Here is a 21,452-nt window from a genome sequence, read left to right as displayed (position 1 = left end):
CAGTGTATAAGATCTTTCTCCTGAAGCTTTTATAGTTTTTTCTTTTGTTTTTTAAGAGGTATGCATTGCCTTCCCTCGCTCTCGCAATGGATTAGCTGCCATCTGTTACGTGATCGAGAAAAGAAATGGCAATCCACACCAGAAGTAACTGCTCAGCTGTATCAGGGTTCCAGCTTAATAGGAGCATCTGCCAATTTATTATAAAATTTGAGATGCCTGGTGCACTGTTCTGTCTTTTCTATAGGGCATTCACCATATCTGTATATATATTGTTTGCTTTTATCATGAAGATATTTAACTTAAGAGGTAATTATCCTGTAGTATCTAATTATGCTGTAAGTGAAAAAAGCACTTCTTTTCATTTTCAAAAGAAAAACTACTTAGACTTACAGTCCTTTCCTACATCCACACCTTACATGAACAGGTCTATTAACAGCAGTGTGGAGTATTTTCTGTTTTAATATTTTTCATATCACTACATCTGTGTGTGGATCTGTTTGCGTGTTCTGTGACACCAGCTACCACTTATGTACACCTTTTGTGTTGGTTTATGTGAAGGGGGGGAGGAATAGAGGTGAATCCACAACCCCAGACCCCAGCACCTTATGTAAGCCCTGTCAAGACCAAGATCAAGTTGAGATGCAGACTTTCTTCTCAGTTCAGCTGTGCAGAAAATTGCCTTCTGTTTTATTCCTGTGCAGGAACCAAGAACACAAACTGCATCCTCTGCACTGAATGAAGCAAACGCGTCATGGAGAAACATCTAATCTGCATGAAATGTGAACCTAAACCAGATTCACTGGATCAAATAACCAGGTAACCCTTTTCTCAGCTTGATTTTACAACCCTCAAATATTTCACATTTGTAATTCTTAGGGGTTTCTTTTAACCTCACCCCCTTCACAACAACTCTTTTTGCAAGATGCAGCAAGATTTCTGGTGGTGCTTTGCTAGGCTGATAAAACACACACACACAAAAGTTCCTTATTGTGCTTGACGCATGATAAAAATCTGACTTCTAAGTATATCCGAAAGAGGAAGCTTATGACCAAGCTTGCAGTTTTAAGCCTAAGGATGACAAAACAATATTACTAGGGCTTATACAGGACAGCTAAACTTGCCTGTTTGGTAAAGATCATCAACATATCGACGATTAGTTAAGATCCAGTGTAAGCTACATTAAAAACATTCATGTACTATAAGCACCCTGATATAGTTTGCTACCAAAATACTATCACATAAAACAGAGGAAGGAAACCATGTATCATCATTAGCAATCACTTCTCTCTCTCTCACACAGACACGTGTGCACATGTACACACAATATGGATCGCTTAATACTCTATGTGTACACAGCTAAGAAACCAGAAGATAACAACCATACTGTATTTTGGTGGAATATTTATCAGAAAATGCATGCTCTAAATAACAAACCAATATAGTCCATCATTCAGACTAGAATCTCTCTCAGCTTGGAAATAGGACATTTACTACTTAAAAATTCTTATTTAAAAAAATGAATATAAATTTTAATTGGAAGCAGGTACAAGCAATCAATGAGTTACACCTCAGTATAGTTGCACGAAGATATTAACGAAGACATATTTTCTTTGAAATTCCTCAACAAAACCCACCAGCTATAAAGGTTTTCAAGTCACAGAAGAACAGCAACTCATTTTAATATTCTTTTTCATCTTAAACTTGGAAACATTGCATTGTGGACAGAAAACCTGATATAAGTTACATAGAATGAGAGAACAATTAAGGTCTGTGCTGCTCTTCCATCTCCTTTATTGTACGAACACTTTAAAACTCATTCTTTAAATAAGCGTAGTTCTACTCCATTGCTCATATGAATGACCACAGTTAAAATTCGGACTTTTTTTTTTAAGCTTGAGGAAATGTTTTAGTTTAACTTGGCAAAAAAATGTATTTCCAGTCATATTCTGCACAGCATTACAAACAGTTCTTTCCATCACTTTTAACAATGCTCATTTATTACACAGAATACCAAATTACAGTGAATACACCTTATTGATATTTCTAAGGATTAATTTAAAGTTAAAACATGAGTGGTTCTTCTGTGCTTATAACTAAAGGCAGATAAAATACATCTGATTATAGGTCTCCCTCTCATGCTTTTAAACCTTAGGAGTTTTGGATGATCATTTACCACCACCAGGACAATGACCAGCTGTTGTCCAGCTCCCACAGAAGCGATGGTTTCACTGCCAGAATAAACAGCACATGCACATTTTAGCATCATTACTGGAAACTTCTCAGGACTGAAAGGTGTTGACACCTATATTATCCAACAGCTCCTGCAGCTGAATCACTGTCAGCATTGGCTCGAGACAGATACAACTTATATTAATATAAGCCAATTACTTAGTCCAGACAGACCTTAAAGTGCAGGATCTACTGCTGTAGCTTGAGTCACTGTACTGTCAGTGACACACATCATTATATTATATAGACTTTATATTCTGAGCTAAGTGTGTGTACATGGAGATCCTGCCTTAGTTGTTTCACACCTCGTCTCTTCAGCAGTCCTCAATAAGCATAGTTTTGCAATATATTATCACAGTTATATATCTTGATATATTATCAAAGTTATGTAGGACCTAATTCCAGTTTTTATTGGCAATCACAAATGATTTACTATTTCAACATAGAAATCTTCTACTAACAAAAAGCAGAAAAGTTTTCTAATAATGTATAAAATCATAGCTGCTCTATGCCAGTGAGTAATTTCATTTACATTACTATGACTATTCACTTAAATGACTAAGTAAAAAAAGCCTATTTTCGAAACTAGAGTCTGTATGAGAGCACCATTAGATAGTAAAAATTTCCTCACATTATGTATTTTGAGATTTGTTAAAACATGGTTTTTTTCCCTCCTAGGAAGCACAGCTTATGGACAGCACATCATACTATGAGCACGCAAATCCCATCCTCGGCAACTGGCTACACCTTTCTTTCCCTAGGCTGGGCAAGTGCTTTTAAACAACAAGAAACAGTTTTGGTCATACTGACTTCTCCTTGTATTCACATTCAACACATACCCACTATGTCTTCAAATATAATTCAGCCAATAAAAATATGACTTCAAATACTATTTCTTTAATGAAACAATATTTGATAATCTGGAGAGTTTTGTATTGGCTTAATTAGATCCATTAGATACATGCCTTGGTACAAAGAACAGGAAAACAGACTTAAATTCATTATCTCTTCTGAGAAATAAAGCCTGACAAGCATGCAATACTAGTGAGAAACAACAATTGGTAAAACCCACTGGGAAAAGAGAACACACTTCATTTCCAGAAATAAAACATTATTTGTCAACCATTATGGAAGAGCTCCAAGAGTTAGCCATGCCAGCATGTGTAGGCATTTTCTCCAGCTGACCCTCAAAATTGCAGGCTGCTGCCAGCCTGAAGCACAAAGAAATCACAAGGTCAGAGAAACAAATAATTCAGTGCCGTGTACCATACTAATGAACTTGCCTCCTAAGGTTTTTGGTAGGTGGGGGTGAGAGGCTATTCCTGTATCACAGCCCTTGTAATTCAGATGCTTTTAGAAATATAACCTTGAAAACCATTTCTCAGACCCTTGGAGCACATGCACAGAGAGGAGGGACCAGCTGCAGACAGGAGGAACGTGCCAAGGGACCCCACTCGGCCAAAACACTTTGATCACACAAAGCCAATTGCTGTTAACATCAGGATACTATGCATTCTTTCACTTATCATCCTTAGAAGAAAACCTTTACTGGATTTGGGGCAAATAGGGGGTGCCTGCTGCATGCAGCTTTGGGGTGTGTAGCTTCTTTCTCCTTATCTAAAAAGAAAGGCAACCCTGGGAGAGCAGAGGAGGAACAGAAGCAGCTCTCATCACACGCGGGTCCTAGTGACACTAAGCTATTTGTCAAAGTTAGCTCAGCATGTTCTTCTGCAAATAGTAGCTTCAGACAGGAGGAATATGAGAACATCTCTGCAATCCTGCGGTTTCTGGGTCCTCCTTTGTAAGTATGTACTAACCAGACTTTCTCCCAAGGGCTGCTGAGATACCCAGTCCTGTAATAAATGAGCTGTTCCCATAGATGTTCCTGGATATTAGTCCAGTAGACTTTCCCACGTTTCTGGAGACAGTGGAGGTTTTCAACTAGTTGGTAGGTTGTGCCTCACAAACACTGTTTATTAGAGTCCAAGAGCTCTCCTGAGAACCGGAATTAAGATAAACTTAGATGCAACAGCCTGCTTGTCTGCACTTGAAAATGGTGATCCACCTTTTGGAAAAAACCCCAAAGCTAAAGGCCTCTACACCACCACCACCCCCCGCCCCGATTTGTAAGTCAGAAATCACAAGTGACCTTAACAATAGATTTAGTATTTCTACATCAAAGTAGAAAGATTTTAACTAATCTTTAAGTCTTCATCTAATCCATGGGAGATCACACAAATTTCTTTTATTCAAGTTCCATATGTCCCAATATTATTTTAGTTTGCTTCTTATTGAGCTGTAATACAGTTAAAAGTGAAATGAAAATGTTTGCTAAGAGAAAAGAGCTAACTGTGAATCATTAAGAGGATAATATATATAGTTTAAAAGCCTGTAGTTTAATTTTTTTCCTACTGTGTAATAGATCTTCTGCAACACCTGTTTCTTATTCCAACCTGTAGAGCCTTTTGATTCATTGCGGAGGAGACACTAACCAGGTCAATGGACATTCAGTAGACTTGTAAATATTTTTAAGTTTGAGTTATTCTGACTTTCATCAAGCTTTCTTCTTGGACAGAAGGACTCGCAACACACAGCAACAAAAAAAAAAAATTACTTAACTGCTATTGCAGATGGGAAAAATGTGTGTGCATGATAAGTTCTGGCCAAAACTACATCCTTCCTGCATTTCTAATCTTATTAAGCTTGATTCGACCCAGACTTGTCAAGTGTGCACATGGAAGAGAAAACTCTTCTCAATGGGTCGCTTCCATGCTTCTTGACCGACTCCTCTGTTTTCTCCCCCAAGATTCCCAGGTTCCCACCAAGCAGAAACCCCCCCAAACCCTTAACTGATTTTTTTTGCATACAAGCTCACCAAACCCAATGTTCTCTGCTAAAATTACTTTTTCATTTGAACATGAAGTTCAATAACAGGGGAGTAGATATACAGCTATTTTTGGCCTAGCTTACAACTGAACGCAAAAGAGATCTCAGCGTTAGTTTTTAAAAGCATCTGAAGTGACCACAACATTTTTCCTCCAGCCTGCCTCTGCCATTAGTCTGTGTGTTTGCTAGAAATGACCAGTTTGAACTCATAATTCCATAAAACACTTCCTAAATTTATTTGCAGGAGGTGTCATTTTTCTGCAGTATGAAGACTCATTTGATGACAAAGGAGGATAAAAGGTTGATTAAAATAGACAGCCACCAGATGAACTGCAACCTGAGCCATGCTCCTGTGGTCAGATCGTGCTTCCTGCAAACCTGCTGTGCTGAGCTCAAAAAAGTGGCTCTCCCACCCCAGTCCCATCCTAGAAAAACACCTTTAGCTGAAGGAAAATTGAAAATCATCAGGATTACTCTGTCTGGACCTACTTACAGGCTCTATCTAGGCTTTATACCACTTACAGAACAAGAATAAATAAAAAAAACAGAACAAGCCCACCCACTAGTAACGTTAGTCATAGCTACATCTCCAAATGATGCCTGCATACTCAGATTACGAATAGATACTAAAAGCTTGGATTTTAAGCAATAAACATAAAAAAAGAAGCACCACCCCCTTCCTGAATAATAGTTTCCAAACTACTTAAATTATTTAAAATAGAAAGAGGAAGAGATGTACAAGAAAAAAAGGCAATGGAAAACGCTTCTCAGAGAGCACAGATAGGTGTTGCGACAGGCTAGAGGGAGATAAAACAGGGAACCAAAAAAGTAAGGAAATGTTCTATTAATAGCAGATATACTTGCAACTACAAGGGTCAAATAGGAGGATTAAAATTTTAAATATATTAAAATTAAAAATATAAATTGTCCATCCTGGCCTGTAGTCAACTGAATTACAGCAAAAAAAATCCCAAGCTTTGCTATCAGTTTTCTCCCCACTTGAGTCAAATTCTTTGCTATCGTTTAGAAAGCAGTTTGCCACTTGGGGTGGAGGCAAATAAATGTCACATTTCCAGTAGTTCTTAACATGCAGTCGTGTTACAAACAAGTTTGAGAGGTTCAACCTTTTTCAAAATGAATGTGCATACACACATGCTCCCTGAACTATGCTTCAGTAGAAGCAAGTTGTTTTCTGGAGAATGTCTAAATCTTCGCAGGTTATGTTTTTCAGTCTAAAATGGTTTCTTCTTCAGTCCTCCTGAAGGAGCTGGATTCAGAAATAAGAACTCTTGACAGATGGAAGCCATTTAATACAGTATTGCTAAAGATGGAGAGGAAAATAAAAGGCAGAGAGAAATCCAGATAGGGTAGAATAAATACCAGATGGTAAATACAAAAAACTTCAAGGGAGGGAGTAAAAGCAGGAAAAGAGAGACAGACAAACACAGTGACAGTCCCGGGATTGGTGACATGACCTGTCGTTCCCTTAAAAGACCACGTGGTCGGTGTTTTTTCTGCTCCTCCATTCTCTTACAATAAAATAAACGAGAACTGGGTTTATCAGGTTTCTACAATCATTCTGGGAAAATTACTTGCTGCCACAGACTACTGCTTCACGTTTAATCTTGTTTCACTTAGTAGAGTTAAAAATAGAAGTTGGAGCAGCTCGTGTTTTGAAGGCACATGGAAAAAAAAAAGTTGTAGCCCTACCCTGCGTGCAGTAATGGTACAGACATTAGCCGAGCTTATTATAGCTCTCTGCAGGCAGCGATCCTGTCAGTGAAATCAGGCAAAGCGCAAACTTGCTTTATTATGAACCAAGCAGAGAAAACAGAATTAGCATCATGAATTAATTTTCACTTTTATTCAGTGTACCTTGATTATTTGCATCTTAAAAGTTAATTATTAACTCAGCTAAATTCCCCCTTGGTTTACATTTGGACATCAGCATAGAATCATAGAATCATTGAGGTTGGAAAAGACCTCTAAGAATCTACACGTCTTCTAAATACTTCCAGGGATGGGGACTCCACCACTTCCCTGGGCAGCCTGTTCCAATGTTTCACCACTCTTTCAGTAAAGAAATTTTTCCTCATGTCCAGTCTAAACCTCCCCTGGTGCAACTTGAGGCCATTTCCTCTCATCCTATCGCTTGTTACTTGGGAGAAGAGACTGACACCCACCTCGCTACAACCTCCTTTCAGGTAGTTGTAGAGAGCAATGAGGTCTCCCCCCCGCCTCCTTTTCTCCAGGCTAAACAACCCCAGTTCCCTCAGCCGCTCCTCATAAGACTTGTTCTCCAGATGCTCCAGCAGTGAACAACATGAAATACATGAGTCACACCCCTCAACTGTACGATGTCTTGCCATATACTCTGATTCAGAGCCAAACTCTGACTCCATGCTCTGCTTTCCTTCCTTTCACAGCACCATTGTAAATTATCTGTACTATTCTGGGCAATAGCTAGAGTTACGTTTTCCTACCTGGATGGAGAAGGATTCCTGTACTCCTAAACCAAGCTCACACCACAGCCCATCACTGCCTTGGCCCATAACCCTGCAGACACATTTCACAGCAGCAAAGAGATCGGCAAGTAAAGGAGACAAGTATACAGACTACACTGTTTCAAGGGAAGCAAGCAAGAGTGCTTTACCATCTGGTCATTCATCACCTATTTTGACAATTCATGTTACCCGTTGACAGGTTTAACAGGTAAGAGGTAAGCTTCAAGTCTCAGGATACCAGCCAGCAGGTCTTCCTTTTAGCATGGATAAAATGGTTTTCCCTCCTGTCGGCTCAGTGAAATATAAAACACATTCCCTAAGCCAGTAGCAGCCACGGTGGTTATTAACAGCTGAGGCTTTATGAGGAGAAAGGAGCAGCAAGTCAAACTCTTCACTGTAGGAATCACAACTGCTCTGTGAAAGTCCCCACTCACACCCTGGTGCTTGGAAAACAACACTTGATCGGGAACAAAGCCCAAGCTGAGGAGCTCAGAAGAGACCATCCCTCACTTTCCCATAAAGATTTAAGTACCATTTGCTGTATCAAAAATGCTCTTAGAACTACATGTAATAAGTGTTTTTGGGAAAAAAAGGCTAAAGACTTAATGAAACAGCCAAAATACCAATCTGAAAGTATTCTCCAATAGAATCACATTAAATATTAACGACTGCTTTAGTTACCCCAGAGGGAGTTCTCTATTTCTATCAGGTTAGGCTCCTGACCAAGACATCTATCGGTAGAGCTGGCCAAGTAATCAGGTTTTCCAGCAAGTTTGTAGGAACAAACCTCTGTGCCTCCACAGACAAGGTGCACTGCTCTCAAGAGCTGCACATGCACGACAGTGGTTTGCAGAGCTTGCAGACACACGTTATGGAAATCACACACGCCAGCCACTATAACAGGGTTCGACTCTAGGTTTCCGCTGAATCAATAAGCCAAAAAGAGATTCTTCTATGAAGTCCTTTTTATTAATAGTGCTACAGCTTGAGCTGGGTGCCTCTGAAGAGGGACCTCGAACAAAGAAATCCCTGGGCAATTACACCCTTACTATCTAAATTTCCCACCCCTCATGCGACAGTTCGGACCAGTAGTAATATTAGGGTCTGGGGTCTTCCCATTCTTCATTGGGTCCTTCCATTGTCTCTAGGTGGGCCGTTTCTTAACTCTAAGGTTGCAGCTTCTGTTAATGAATGTAGCTTCCTTATCTTCTGGCTTGAACCAGCGCTGGGGCCTTCTTTTACTTGACTAGGTAAGAGTTCAACATACCTAGGTGAAAATTCACAGCTTGCGGCCTAAGGCTTCAAGCAAATTTAGCTACTAATGCTAAGCAAGTTATGCTAAGCAAATTCTATATAAGTAGTATAACAAATCACACAACACACACCACCAGTGAAAACTGTTTGGTACCGAACAAAATCTGGCGTTAGATTTCACTGTCGCAGCCCAAACAGCTAAAAACTTCAGCACTCAAATGCTCCAAGACAGTGCAGCCCATGCCATCAAAAAGAATTCAATTAATTTTTCCCATGGCTTTTCTTTGGCTTTTAGTCAAATTGGGGGCTACTCATATTCAATGAACTCCCTACCATTTGTTCACACAAACTGGAAAGCACTTTCTTTTCATTACGAGACTTTTTATAGATTTCCTGACATATCATAAACGGAATCCTGTGAACAACAGCACTCTCCCTGCCGAGCAAGGAACAACTGACACTCTTCTAACCTGGTTCACAAGTCAGAACCAGATCCCTCTCTTTTGGTCATGCAGGAGGAGACTTTATACAATGGACGCAAAATAGAGGCACGCACACAGGTACTCGTCGCGTACAAGGAGGCATGTCCAGTAACCGATGGGGGAAGAGTCCTTCTGCAAAGTTGCATCAGCCACTCGTGCCTTTGGGCTCCTTAGAGTCCTCAAGAGAGGACCATCTTAGAGGTCTCAAGAGGTCTGAAGCAGCTTAACAACCTCGAGCCTCTTGAGGACCCATCAGTAAAGCACAGCTCAGGCGGCCCATGCATCTCACCCATAACACTGGAAAGCAAACCATGGGGCCATGCTGCAAGGCCCCAGTTAGCCTCAGAACCACAGCTTATCATCTTCATCCTAGGCAATGTACAAAAACTAAGTGTGTCACTGAATGGTGTTAGAAGGGCACTCATTTCTGACCTCTCTTCTTATCTCTGGATACATGCATACATATTTTGTAAACATGTACGTGTGAGCACCATATGAATATCTGAACTTCTACTAAAATAATAGCATACTGCCCAAATGTGCCATTTCTTCTGCAGAAAAGGGGAGTTACATGTATTTTGTTCACTTCAAAAAAGGTAAAAATTGAGTTTAATGAAAAATGCAAAAGAAATCACAACTAATTCAAATCTACAAAATATTTGTACTATATTTGACCATGTAAAACTAAAGGGTACTTATACAAACAGCTTGTTAGAACAGAATATAAACTACTCTTGAACCAGAAATGGCAAAAAGAATGTAAGAGAACGGCATATCTGATGTGACAGTCTGAAAAGAGACAACAAAGCCGTGTGTAAATGTCAGACAAGGAGTAAAAATGTCTGTTGCTTACTTGCCTTTTACACAGGTACTACTTCAGTGTCTGCATGTCTTCAGAACATGTTTCATAATCCCGGCATCACGGTTTATAGAGACTGCAAAGAAAGAAAAGAAAAAACTACCCACCAAGCTGAGGTAGGAATCTTTTGGCAGAGATCCCAAAACATCTCAACCAGAAAAAAACCCTAACCTTATTTGGAAAAAAACACAGAATTTCACTCAAACTATATTTGTATTGCCACTTTTTATTGTTAGGTGGGAGAGAGAGAGATGAAAAACATGCTTTCAGAAATATATTAACATCTGCAAAATGAGATAATTACAAAAATATTTTAAAAAATAATTAGAAAAACACTTAAGTCTAAAAATTGTTTGGACAAGTTGGCTATTATTTCACATTTGCTCTGCACAGTATATTTTATGTCTTCTTTCAGTGAGATTCTGTTGTAATCTATTTTTACTTATGTGGAATCACACATAAACCAGCATTGTTAAGAGGTAAATATAGAAGATGCCAAAGAATTAGAGGGATAAAAAACGTATTCCAAGGTCACTGTCACCTTTAGAATCGAAACACGCAGTTCTCAAGGAGAGCAGATAAACAGATACCAAACTCCATGGGGAGTTGAGAAGGAGGAGGGAGTCACAGACTTGCTAGACAACTATAAAACTACCAACCTTATAGGAGATCGAGTACTCTGAATTAGATTTTGGGCTATCAGCTATAAACAAGTGCTTGTGCACTATAAACAAAGTGAAAGGTATATCCCACTTGCTTTGTTCAAACAGTCCCATTTTAAATCATTGGGTGGCTAAAAGAAGTATAGGATGATTTGGTTTCCTTGTATGATTTGTAAGATTTAGTTTCCTTGTATATGACTACTATATACAATGGAACACGATTATAGAAAACCTATTGTGCTTAAGCTTCAGGTGTTCAGAATACGTAACAAAAATTCCCTAAAATAAGAAACCACTTTGGTTTTCCCAGGAATGAACTCCTAATCCTTCACAATGGAGGCCATCCATGTTCCAGTCAGTTCTGACTTACTCCACATATTAAATCCTTGGGTTCGGGGTTTTTTTGTGTTTTTTTTTTTTTTAAATTTATTGTGTAAAAGCATGTATTTATAATGATAAATAAAAAAAAAATTTAAAAGGAATATTTTAGGCTCTTCCTTTAAAGAAAGTCACTCACTTCATCTTGCTCTAAAGTCAGTGATCCTCTAGGGATGAACTTGGAGCCCTCGCAGGAAGTTGCAGCCAACCCGTCCTGCCCAAGGAGGCTCACAGGGAACCAGACCAGCCGTTCAGACTGGAGCTCAAGTTGCCAGAGGTTCTTACCTAACAACTTCTGCCCCATTGGGCTCAACGACTAAAACATCAATGAACAAAAGACTTCATGTAACAATTGTAGTGTCTGTTATTTTGTGCCACTAATGCTTTTTCTTTTTTTTTTTTTAATTAAATAAACTATTGCAAAAATCAACGTCATCCAAATATGTTGAAGTGTTCAAGGCTCCATCACACTTGGTCACCAGACTGGAAGAAATCCAGAGAGTACAAGCTGCAAAATGGAATAATTCTAGCCACACAGCATTTTCACCACTCTAAGTTTTTGGTATTGTCAGCCTTTTTTTTTTTTTTTTTTTTTTTTTTTTTTTAAAGTTGTTGGGATTTACTACATCCAGTTGCTACAAACTAGTACAGTAGAAAAACCAAGGTACATCATAGCAAGACTGTAGCTGCCAAGCGTTATTGGGAATGGAAAATTTCAGGTGTTCAGCTTGTAAAAAGGTTGCCATCCAAATTTCCTTTTCATATGCTACCTGTGAACTTCAGTGGCTCAAGTGAATACCACAGCTCTGCATTTTTGATAGGGTGTTGGTTATTCAATGCATTAACAGCTCTTTCTGTCGCTCTCTTCTTGTTCTGAACTTTCCATTAAATGAGGATGTATACGTTAGCAGAGGAGATTATGCTCACCACAATGTAAAGGATCCATTGACTAGTCTTTTTTCCTAATAAGATTAATCTTTACTTGCAATGAAAAAAAAAGTATGTATATTTGAAGAAAGAAAGAAGTCTATTATCTGCTCAGAAGTGTGGCAGCCTCACGTGAGACTGGCAAGGCTGGAATAAGAGTTTTTACTTCATTGCCAACACCAGTACTCTCCTGGAGCAAGCAAGCACTAATCTTCCTTCACACCAGTTGTAACAGACACAATTTTAAAAGTATCATATAATAAAGAATATAATTTCAGTGTACAGCCTTTCTTTTCCTTTTAGTCCTTCTTTATGCATCAAATTTGAAGAAGAGACAACTCAAGTTCTCCCCTTTTCATAGGCCACATTTAAAGAGGAAAGACAACTCATACTAGTCCAGAAAATCACCAGTGCTGAGATGATGGCAGTGAACTTCATTACCCTCTTCAGCATTTCCCCCACACTTTGGGGAATAGGAAACAGAGCATTAGCGTTACTGAAATAAAGGCGTGAAACTATATGTGAAGCCTAAGGGAGTCTTTTTCCCTTTTCAAATATACACCATACAGCATGTGTTTGATGAATACTAATTAAGTATAGTAGAAGCATTTAATTTGTAGTAATGAACTTCAAAGGCAAGATCTGACTCCCTAGTCTTCAATCAGAGTAGACTCTTGTTAAGGTCAAGAGAAACACTGCGGGGATCAGACTGGACTAACGAATTTCAGCATAATCAAAATACTTGCCTTTCTGTGTATGCATATGTGTGTGTGCACGCACACCCACACATATATACACACCACATATGCTAATCACACACACACACACATATATGTAACTTATGCTAATCATACCTGTATGGGGTTGGTTTTTTGAGAAATAAAGAGTGCATCTAAAACCTGCTGGTGTTATTAGTGATGAAAATACTACTTACTGGCAGAAGTTCTACAAATGCAACAAACTGAACCGTACATTTGGATGGGAAAAGGGCAATCAACAGTATACGAAGCATTGTGACCACCAGGGAATCCAACTTTCTCAGCAGCACGCTGTTCTGGAAGTCCATTAACACACAATTAGCAGATTTTCAGTAGGGCATTATAAAACTAAGATGTAATGCAGAGTCATTATAAACATGAAGAGCTGGCACTGGCCTGCCTGCTCGAGATGTGGCAGATAGAGCAGCCCTCACCTCCACAACTGGGACAAAGCAAATAGCTCTTTACTTGTGGAGATATAATCAACACTGTAATTGAGGAAAAACACAGAGAGAGAGATAGACTTGCTTCTCATTTGGGCACTACAGTTTACCACATCTATTATACATCAATGACACAGGTCTGCTGACTTCTTTTAATTTACTGCTCTTCTGTAGATAAGAACATAAAAAAAAAAAAAGACACAAAAGGTCAAGTAAACCATTAAATGTAAGGTTAGCCATTTTCAATGAAGTGGCACAGTTATAGTCTATCGGCACTTTAAAATCTCAAATGAAATAAGTCTTGGATTGGCCTCGTTAGGTAATGACCTTTCACCTCTGTGTCACACTTGAGTTATAGAAAATACTACTAATTAAATGAATGACGTAACGGCGGGAGCCCTCCTGTTTCTGCCTGTCTTCAGGATTTGCACTTGTAGTTGCACAGCCGTACGAAGACTATGAGGTTCGTAATGTGGAGGTGCGGATTCCTTGCTCACACCCTGTTGTTTAAACGACAGCCCAATTCATATAGATCTGCTCACAGTGCAGAATACCATCACCTCCACATCCCACAGCTACCAGCAATAACACCACCTTCTACACATCTCTTCAGTAATTACAACAGTAATGAAAACAGCATTGCAAATATGAAAGGCTTTAACAACACAAACACCAAGTTTTGCAACTGGAGAAATCACAAAAAAAGGAGTATTAAAAAAATCCAGAACGATGCAGGTACATTGTTCTTTCTAGCTGACACACACAAGCAATAAATTGCTGCTCTAAGCAGTGAAGCACTGATCTTACCGCTCCTACCAATGTTCTTCAACCGTGTAACATCCTGCAGCCAACCTTCCTCTCCCGTTCATTCTTTTGAAGAATTTTCCCCCTCCACTTTTTATTCCTACAACTGCCAGCTGCACCAGCCCTTATTTGAACTGACCGCACATACACATACCTAAAATCTAAAATAACTCATATTGGAAGCACTAAGAAGGATGCTGTGGGGCAGTACCCATGAACATTTTCATCACCACAATACAGCAGGTACTAGTTCAAGTGAACATTCAATTTTCTACCCTCCTAAGATGATGCTGAAATAGGGCAAAAAAAGAAGCAATAACTGTAGGTTTATATACTGAGAAGAGAAAATGTGTGCTGCAACATCAGACACTGCAGAGGTGGCAATCAAGCTGTGTTCAGATTAGCAAGCTGTATAATAGTGGTGTTTCGCTAAATTAAAAAAAAATACTAGGATTGTTATTTAGTTGTTCCAGGCAAACATCAAGATAATAATCATTCTCTCATGTATGTCCAATTATAACACTGTAGACATTCCCTCCCTCCCAAAATTCCGTGCAAAGTTATTGTTAGTATATTTTCGCCCAGCCCAATAACAAATACAATTACTCATAATAAGCACAGTCATTCACTGGAGTGAAAGGTATAACACTACATAGGACACATATTTGGGTAGAAAGCACCTCATATGGACACAGTACTTGCTGATACTGTTTTACAAGCAACTTGTTTCCTTTTACCTGAATTGAGAAGAATGAGCATGCTTACTGAGCTATCTTTTTAGCTAGTAGATTCAGGCACAATTGCAATTCTAAATGGCAGAAAGCAAGCAGTCTCTCCTATTAACTCTTCCAAAATGATTTTATCTCAGTCTTCAGACCGAGGCTCTTCTGCCTCTCGGCCTTGTAGAAGCTTGGACAACTGCAAAGCACTCAAGAGTTCATGACTCAGCCCACGTACTTGAGGAATCACAAGATATCTGGGGAGACGGAAGAATGATAACTCTCTTCCCTCATTAGAAAATGCAAGAAGTTGTTTATTTCCCACCAGTGGCTGTCAGCAGAAATCCTGCTGAAGAAGATGCAAAGGCCTTTATCCTCCACAAATGAGTGGACCCTACGACTTTTTCTGCTCTGACTTTTCATCTAAGGGCAGACCCCTTTTATGAAGATCAAGTCACTTCCTTCTCAAGCAGGGGCAGTAATGCTTTGGGACCTCCTCTAGGTAACAACAGCAACTTCATAGGGAAAGGACTGCAGTCCCTAGCGGGAGAGTGACAGTCTTTAGGGACAACACATGACAACAGCACTAAGCAGCCTCCAAAGCACCTGCAGTTTGCTGGTGCTCCTCCAGAGCATTTTACGCACTGAGCAGTTTTATCCACTAGTGGCACTAAGTTTTCCCCCCATAAGCCTTTAGATCAGATTTTGATCAAAAGGTTTCTTATTCATCAGATATTCTCCAAAGGCACAAAGAAAAGTAATCACTAGAAATAGCTGGCCACTTCACAAAGCTGAAATAGCTTCAAGACGGGACTTACATACACTGTGCATACCAGTGGCACAGCAGAGCCAAATAACGATGGTACCATCAGCCTCTTGGCTGAATGACAGCGAAATGAAACATGAAACATGACAGCCATTAGAAAATCTGGTAGAAATATCAGCATGATTTCTAGTGAAAACAACCGATGGGAGAGGGGTAGTGAATGTTATAAAGCATATTACATAGAGTTTGGGTGCACCTTATATGTTGGATATCAAGCTCTTGGTTCTCACGTATTACTTACATAGAGTCTGATTAATATTTTACCAATGACATACCAGTATATTTATTATAGATGGTGACACCTCAGTATTTGTGAAAATAAATACTTATAAATCAAATGTAATAAAATATTTAGACTCCTCATGCTGAAATTTTTATTGTCATTTAGCCAACGTACAGTTTGTTCTGCAGCAGAAGAGCGAACCAGGACACTTCCAACACATCAGCAAATGATCACATTCAATAAACCAAATAGCCTACTGCCACCAAAAGGAAAAGAGTGGAATTACTCCAGATGTAAAGTAACTTTTATTACCAGTGGAACTAATACAGTAAATCAAACTTATGTAAGGAGGAGACAAATATAGTATTTTAATCAGGATGAAGAAGTCTTTGAAAACAAAAAAAAAAGCTGGGGGTGAAAATTTGCAAAAGCTGATCACCCCAGTTTCTCAATGTTCTGAAACCTTATGGGATAGGAGGCTGGGAAGTATGAAGGCAGAGGGTAAGAAACAGTTGATAGATGAACATTCGAAGGGTACAGCACTCCAGGGCCAGCCTTCCTAGGGCTTTGTTCTACCTTCCAGAATATTCCACACAAGAAAACAAATGAGATTTAAAAAAAAAAAAAAAGTAAATTTCGCTAGAGGTAAATGTAATAAGGTAACATGATTTCTCTACAGAATAAATTTGGCATTTTAGAAAGAGGTCAGACGATTCATGCACATTGAGCAGATCTATGGGCAGGAAAGGAAACAGCTCTAAGAAGTAAATCATCATGACTTCTTTTATAAATTCAAAACCAGGACTACTCTATATACAAACCAGGTGAAAAGAAACATTTAAATGCTTATTGCTGCAGTAAATATGATACACTTTTGTGGCCCTTATTCATCTCCATACTTTTCACAGGTGCCATGCTTTGCACAGGTGGAATGCAGGAGGGTACAGGAAAGTCCTTCACCTTATTTATACTCAGCTCTAATACAAGCAAGTGGTTGATTTATGGTACAGATCTATGATTGCTACTTAGAAGACATGAAGTACTACAGCAATTAAGTCACAAAAGCAATGAATCTCTCTGCTTCTAACCATCAAGATGGGTGTCAGAGAAAAAAAATCCTCAAGAGACAGGAATGAGGCATTATTCATCCCATCCAATTTAGGTGCTTACCTTCCCTATGAAGTCAACAGAAGACAGTATAAGACATCTAATCTTTTCCACATTGACCAAAGGACCCGGGCTTCTAAATAAGGTATTTGAAAATAAACAGGATGGCCACCTCCCAAAAGAATGTATTTGGTGCTATTAGGTATTATCATCAATGGAGACATAAAAGTTACCTGTCTTCTTCTGAACTTCAGCTGCAGATCACTGCACACAAGGGAAGTGGCTGCATGAACAAGTACTCTGACTTTCTGTTGCTATTCTCCTGTTTGCTCCCCTTCCTCCACCACCCAGAGGAAGTAAAAAATAAAACCACAAAAAGATAACACAAACATTGCTGTTACATTTTAATCATGCAGATTTTTCACAATGAATTAAATATCAAGACTGGAATAAATTTGCTCAGAAATTCATGTGACAATTGACAACAAAGGGACAACACAGATCTTTGAGTGGAGCTTGCTCCTCCAAGTGCTGGGGAGACACCAGCATCCAAGACGTCTGTCCAAAGACTAAGATGTTATAAGCACAGAGGAACACTTTTGAAGTTTGCTGTTATCAGCAAATACAGTATTACACCAAACCCCCCCACATTTAAATTCACAGAGAATTCAACTCTCTGAAGTATGCACGTATGTGTTTTGCAGTTCTCAGCTGCTTAAAGATTTAGTTAAGCAACTTGTAGGGCCAAGACGACTTTCCCCTCACCCTGCCCCGTCATTCAAACAAAAGGAAAGGGCTCACACCATATCTCTGTGAGATGGCTTCAGCCGGGTCAGTTTATGCAAGAGGCAGAGATTAGTTGTAGGCTAGCTGTGAGAACTGAAAAGGAGGTATCACAAATAATAGCTAGGACAATGGATTTTTCCACTAGGTAGATGGAGGGAGAGGAAAATAAGTTTAAGCCTCCTTACATCTAAAGCACAACTCTAATAACAACCTCCCCCCCCTCCCCCCATACTGGGAGGTATGAAAGAGAGAGGGCCCTCAAGATGACCAGAAAGCTGAGGGATTTTTTAGCATGCTCTAGAACAGAGATCCTGAAAGTATCCACAGGACTTGGGTGTTACTTCCTTTAAGTCACCCACTAGAAATAAGCACCCCAAAACCCATCCACACTCGACATGAAGTTGTGTCTGTACAAAGTAGTTTGTGTATTGCTTAGCTCAAAAGTTCCACTTTAAAGTGTGTTGAGCTGCATAAACTTTGGTTATTTCCCAGGAATTTCATCCATAAGGAGATGAGAATAGTGGTGGCCATGAAGACCACGAGACACACCTGATAACAGCAAGATGCTAATTTACATTGGAAGGCATGACCTTGAAGACCACAGTTGTCACGAGTTTCGGTTCTTAAAGCAGGCAGCACACGGGGAATGTGATATCCTCCCCCCAACATACTGCCATCCTCCTAAGCTATATGCCTATGTTACAACGATGGGTAAATATCCAATAATTTTAATCATCTGTGTTTTCTGGGGCCTGAATTAACATTATGTCAAGAATATGACATCTCAACAGTGCTTGAGTAAGAGTTGTATTTGAGAGGGAAAGAAAAAAAACACAAAAAACCCACAGACAAAATCAGAGAGTCTTAAGTCCTGCAAGAATCAGCCTTTATGATTCAGCTTTCATTCCAGGCTTTTCAGGGCATCATATGGATCTGATTATTAAAGAAACAATGGACCCTGTATAAAAGCAGAAAATGAACGCCAGCATCCTCATCATATTCCAAATCTGTAAACTACATCTGCCTACCTAAGTTTCTCTATTTCCTCTGGATGGGGCACCATCTTTTCTTCTGGCCTCAAACACAACACAGCTGAGCAGCTGTCACATTTCAACGATGGCTGAAGAACTACCCATTTCTCCAACAGAAAAAGCAAAGCCTATATAGAGTTTGGAGAGTATTCATACAAGTTCTCATTTATCTAAAGTTACTGTACACCAGTACTGCATTGAAATAAGTAGAAAAATACTACCTGTGTTTGCCAGGTATCTGCCAAACTTATCTCTCAGAGGTAAGTCAAAAGCACCTCAGAAAAAAGCACTAGGAAAAACAGGTGAGCCAAAAAAAAAAGGGATACAACCATGAGGTCTGAAAATTACTATCAGAACAGGGGAGAATGGGTACCACAGTAAAATTTGGCTTAGGCAGATTTAGAGAGGAAACTAATTTTAAAAATAAAACTCAAAAGCAAATAAAAAATTAAACAGAAATCTACAGCAAAGTGTTGAAATATCAGCCAGAATACTCAGGGGGGTGTGGGGAATGTAGGGAGCATTAGGTTTTTTTCTAAAAGAATATGATACAGTAGAAAGTCATCTTTTCTTTTTTTCCAGTGATACTGTCAGGTAGAACTCAAAACATCCTGGCTTTTAGCCATGGATTCAGACATTGATCCGCACTGGGCTTTGGTTCCTGAGCTCTGGTAACACATGTCACCATCACCTCATGAGACAGAGCAGAGAACAGGCAGCGTGTCCAATTCTGAGAAACTCTAGTTCACTACAGCCATTGATTTCAGTTTACTTCAGTATGCCAGCAAAATAGCTTGCAACTGATGAAAGAGCACATCTTGTTTCCTGCTCCTCTTCACTCCTGGCTATGCAGTCCCAACTGTCTCCTCTAATCACCTCTGATGCCCGTCACATCTTTTCATGAGACAGTTTAAACTCAGGAACTTCGCAGTAATTCTCTTTCTCTTCCTCCCTTTGAGTTATGCAGTAATCCAACAGAAAACTGTCGGCTCACAGAGCAGTCCAGAAAGCACCCCGTAGCTGTCGAAAGGTAAGAAGAAGTGGCAGTGGATGGTGCAAAAGGAACAAGACCCCCCACACAGCTCTTTGGCAATAACATACTTCCCAACTGGCATACTGCATCTTGCAGAACACCTGGCAGACCCCACGGCTCTGCCCACCGAGGCGGTTGCCTTCAGGCATCAGCAACAATAAAGAAACGTACCACTTCAATTTGATGTTTCACATACACAGTTCCTTACCTGATCCACAAAGAGGGAGGCTGCTGCTAACAGTGCTGTGGGCACAGCATAATTATGAGAGACTAAGCCGTGTTCTCTGCTGAATCTGGTGACGCTGCACTTAATGATTCAGTCATTTAAAGCAGCAGTTAACTGTTCATCTGCTGGGCTAATGTGCATGTTTGCAGTAACATACTGACTCCTGATACAGAAGCAGCAGTATAGAGAGAGAAAAAAAAAAAAAAGACATCTTACAGTAATTTTTCTTTTAAAAAGCACATACACACTTACTTTTGACCCCATAACAAATAAGAACACAGATAAAAGCAAGCAAAGCCAATTCCTTTTCAAATTTCTGACTTTTTTTTTTCATCATACAGACTAAAACAAGGTAATCCCAAGGATTCTTTAGAGGGCAGTAATTTAAAAGATGTTGTTTTGAAAAACAGATTAATGATCTTCAGCAATACAAACAGCATGCAGTAAAAATAACATGTAGTAACAGGGAAAGCATAGCAAGCAAACATGTTGCAGCTTTACTTGTATGTAAAAAAAGGACACTTCAGAAAGGGAAAGAGACAACATAAAAGCTCACTGCTAAATACGGGGGTTTAGGCATGAAAAATTATCCAGCCAAAACTATGCTACCGCAGTTAATTAATTTTTTTCCTCACATGAATGTACCAAAAAACTATCGACCAAGTGTATAAACCCTGCAACACAGTCGTGGATTTGACCACCAGGCGGCAGTGGCCATCCAAGTATTTTGCAGCCGGAGGCTCCCCGTGCCACATCGAGCTACTGGGAACTACACTGCGCTTTTCTCTCTGAACGGAGGGCAAAAAAAACCCATTCCCGAGAAAAATACCTTCTCTTCTCTTACACATAAAGCAAAATCTGCTTCTATTTAGAACAGCTTATTTTACACTTGGTGATGCTCTTCCCGAAATACAGTTTTCTTGCAAGAAATCTGTATTTTGAATAGTAGCTCTTCTCAGAAAGTTCTCAAGTCGCGGTACTCACTTCCATCAGCATAAAACCCAAAAGCCGCCCCTTACCCTTCACAGCGCACCGGCCTGACGGGTCTCTGCTTCCGAGGAGGCGCGAAAGGAGAGCCCGACCTTCCGCTCGGGCCTCGGCTCTCCCCCAAACCGCGCGTTCACCGCGCGATGCACGGTAAGGGATGAAGCCGAAGGCTACGCGGGCTGCTTTTACCCTCCCGCACACGGCAGGGCAGGGCTGTGCTCACGGCCTGGTCCCGGCGCCAGCCCTCTACCAGAAGCGCCCGGTACAGCCCAGCCCCATGTTGCCGGCGGGCGGTTTCACCCCCGCGGCAGTGGCAGCGCCCACAGCC

General features: G+C 39.9%; 1 protein-coding gene across 2 annotated transcripts in view; it reads right to left on the bottom strand.

Annotated features, from left to right (window-relative positions):
* The window catches only part of COMMD1 (copper metabolism domain containing 1), a 79,965-nt gene extending 61,527 nt beyond the window's left edge, over positions 1–18,438 (bottom strand). Inside the window, exons 1-2 of one of the 2 annotated variants that reach the window (XM_009282597.2) lie at positions 18,423–18,438; positions 4,047–4,224 (exon numbers count right to left, since the gene is read on the bottom strand). In XM_009282597.2, coding sequence (XP_009280872.1) covers positions 4,047–4,106 — 60 coding nt within the window. In that variant the 5' untranslated portion in view covers positions 4,107–4,224; positions 18,423–18,438. Of the gene's footprint in view, positions 1–4,046; positions 4,225–18,422 lie in introns of those variants that run through there. The other variant, XM_009282598.1, reaches the window with a different exon arrangement.
* Between the last annotated feature and the right edge of the window lie 3,014 nt (positions 18,439–21,452).

This window comes from Aptenodytes forsteri, unplaced genomic scaffold, assembly GCF_000699145.1.
Source record: "Aptenodytes forsteri isolate BGI_AS27 unplaced genomic scaffold, ASM69914v1 Scaffold582, whole genome shotgun sequence".
Lineage (NCBI taxonomy): Eukaryota > Metazoa > Chordata > Aves > Sphenisciformes > Spheniscidae > Aptenodytes > Aptenodytes forsteri.
Note: the sequence above shows the minus strand (reverse complement) of the source record. Positions and strands in the feature narration are given on the sequence as shown.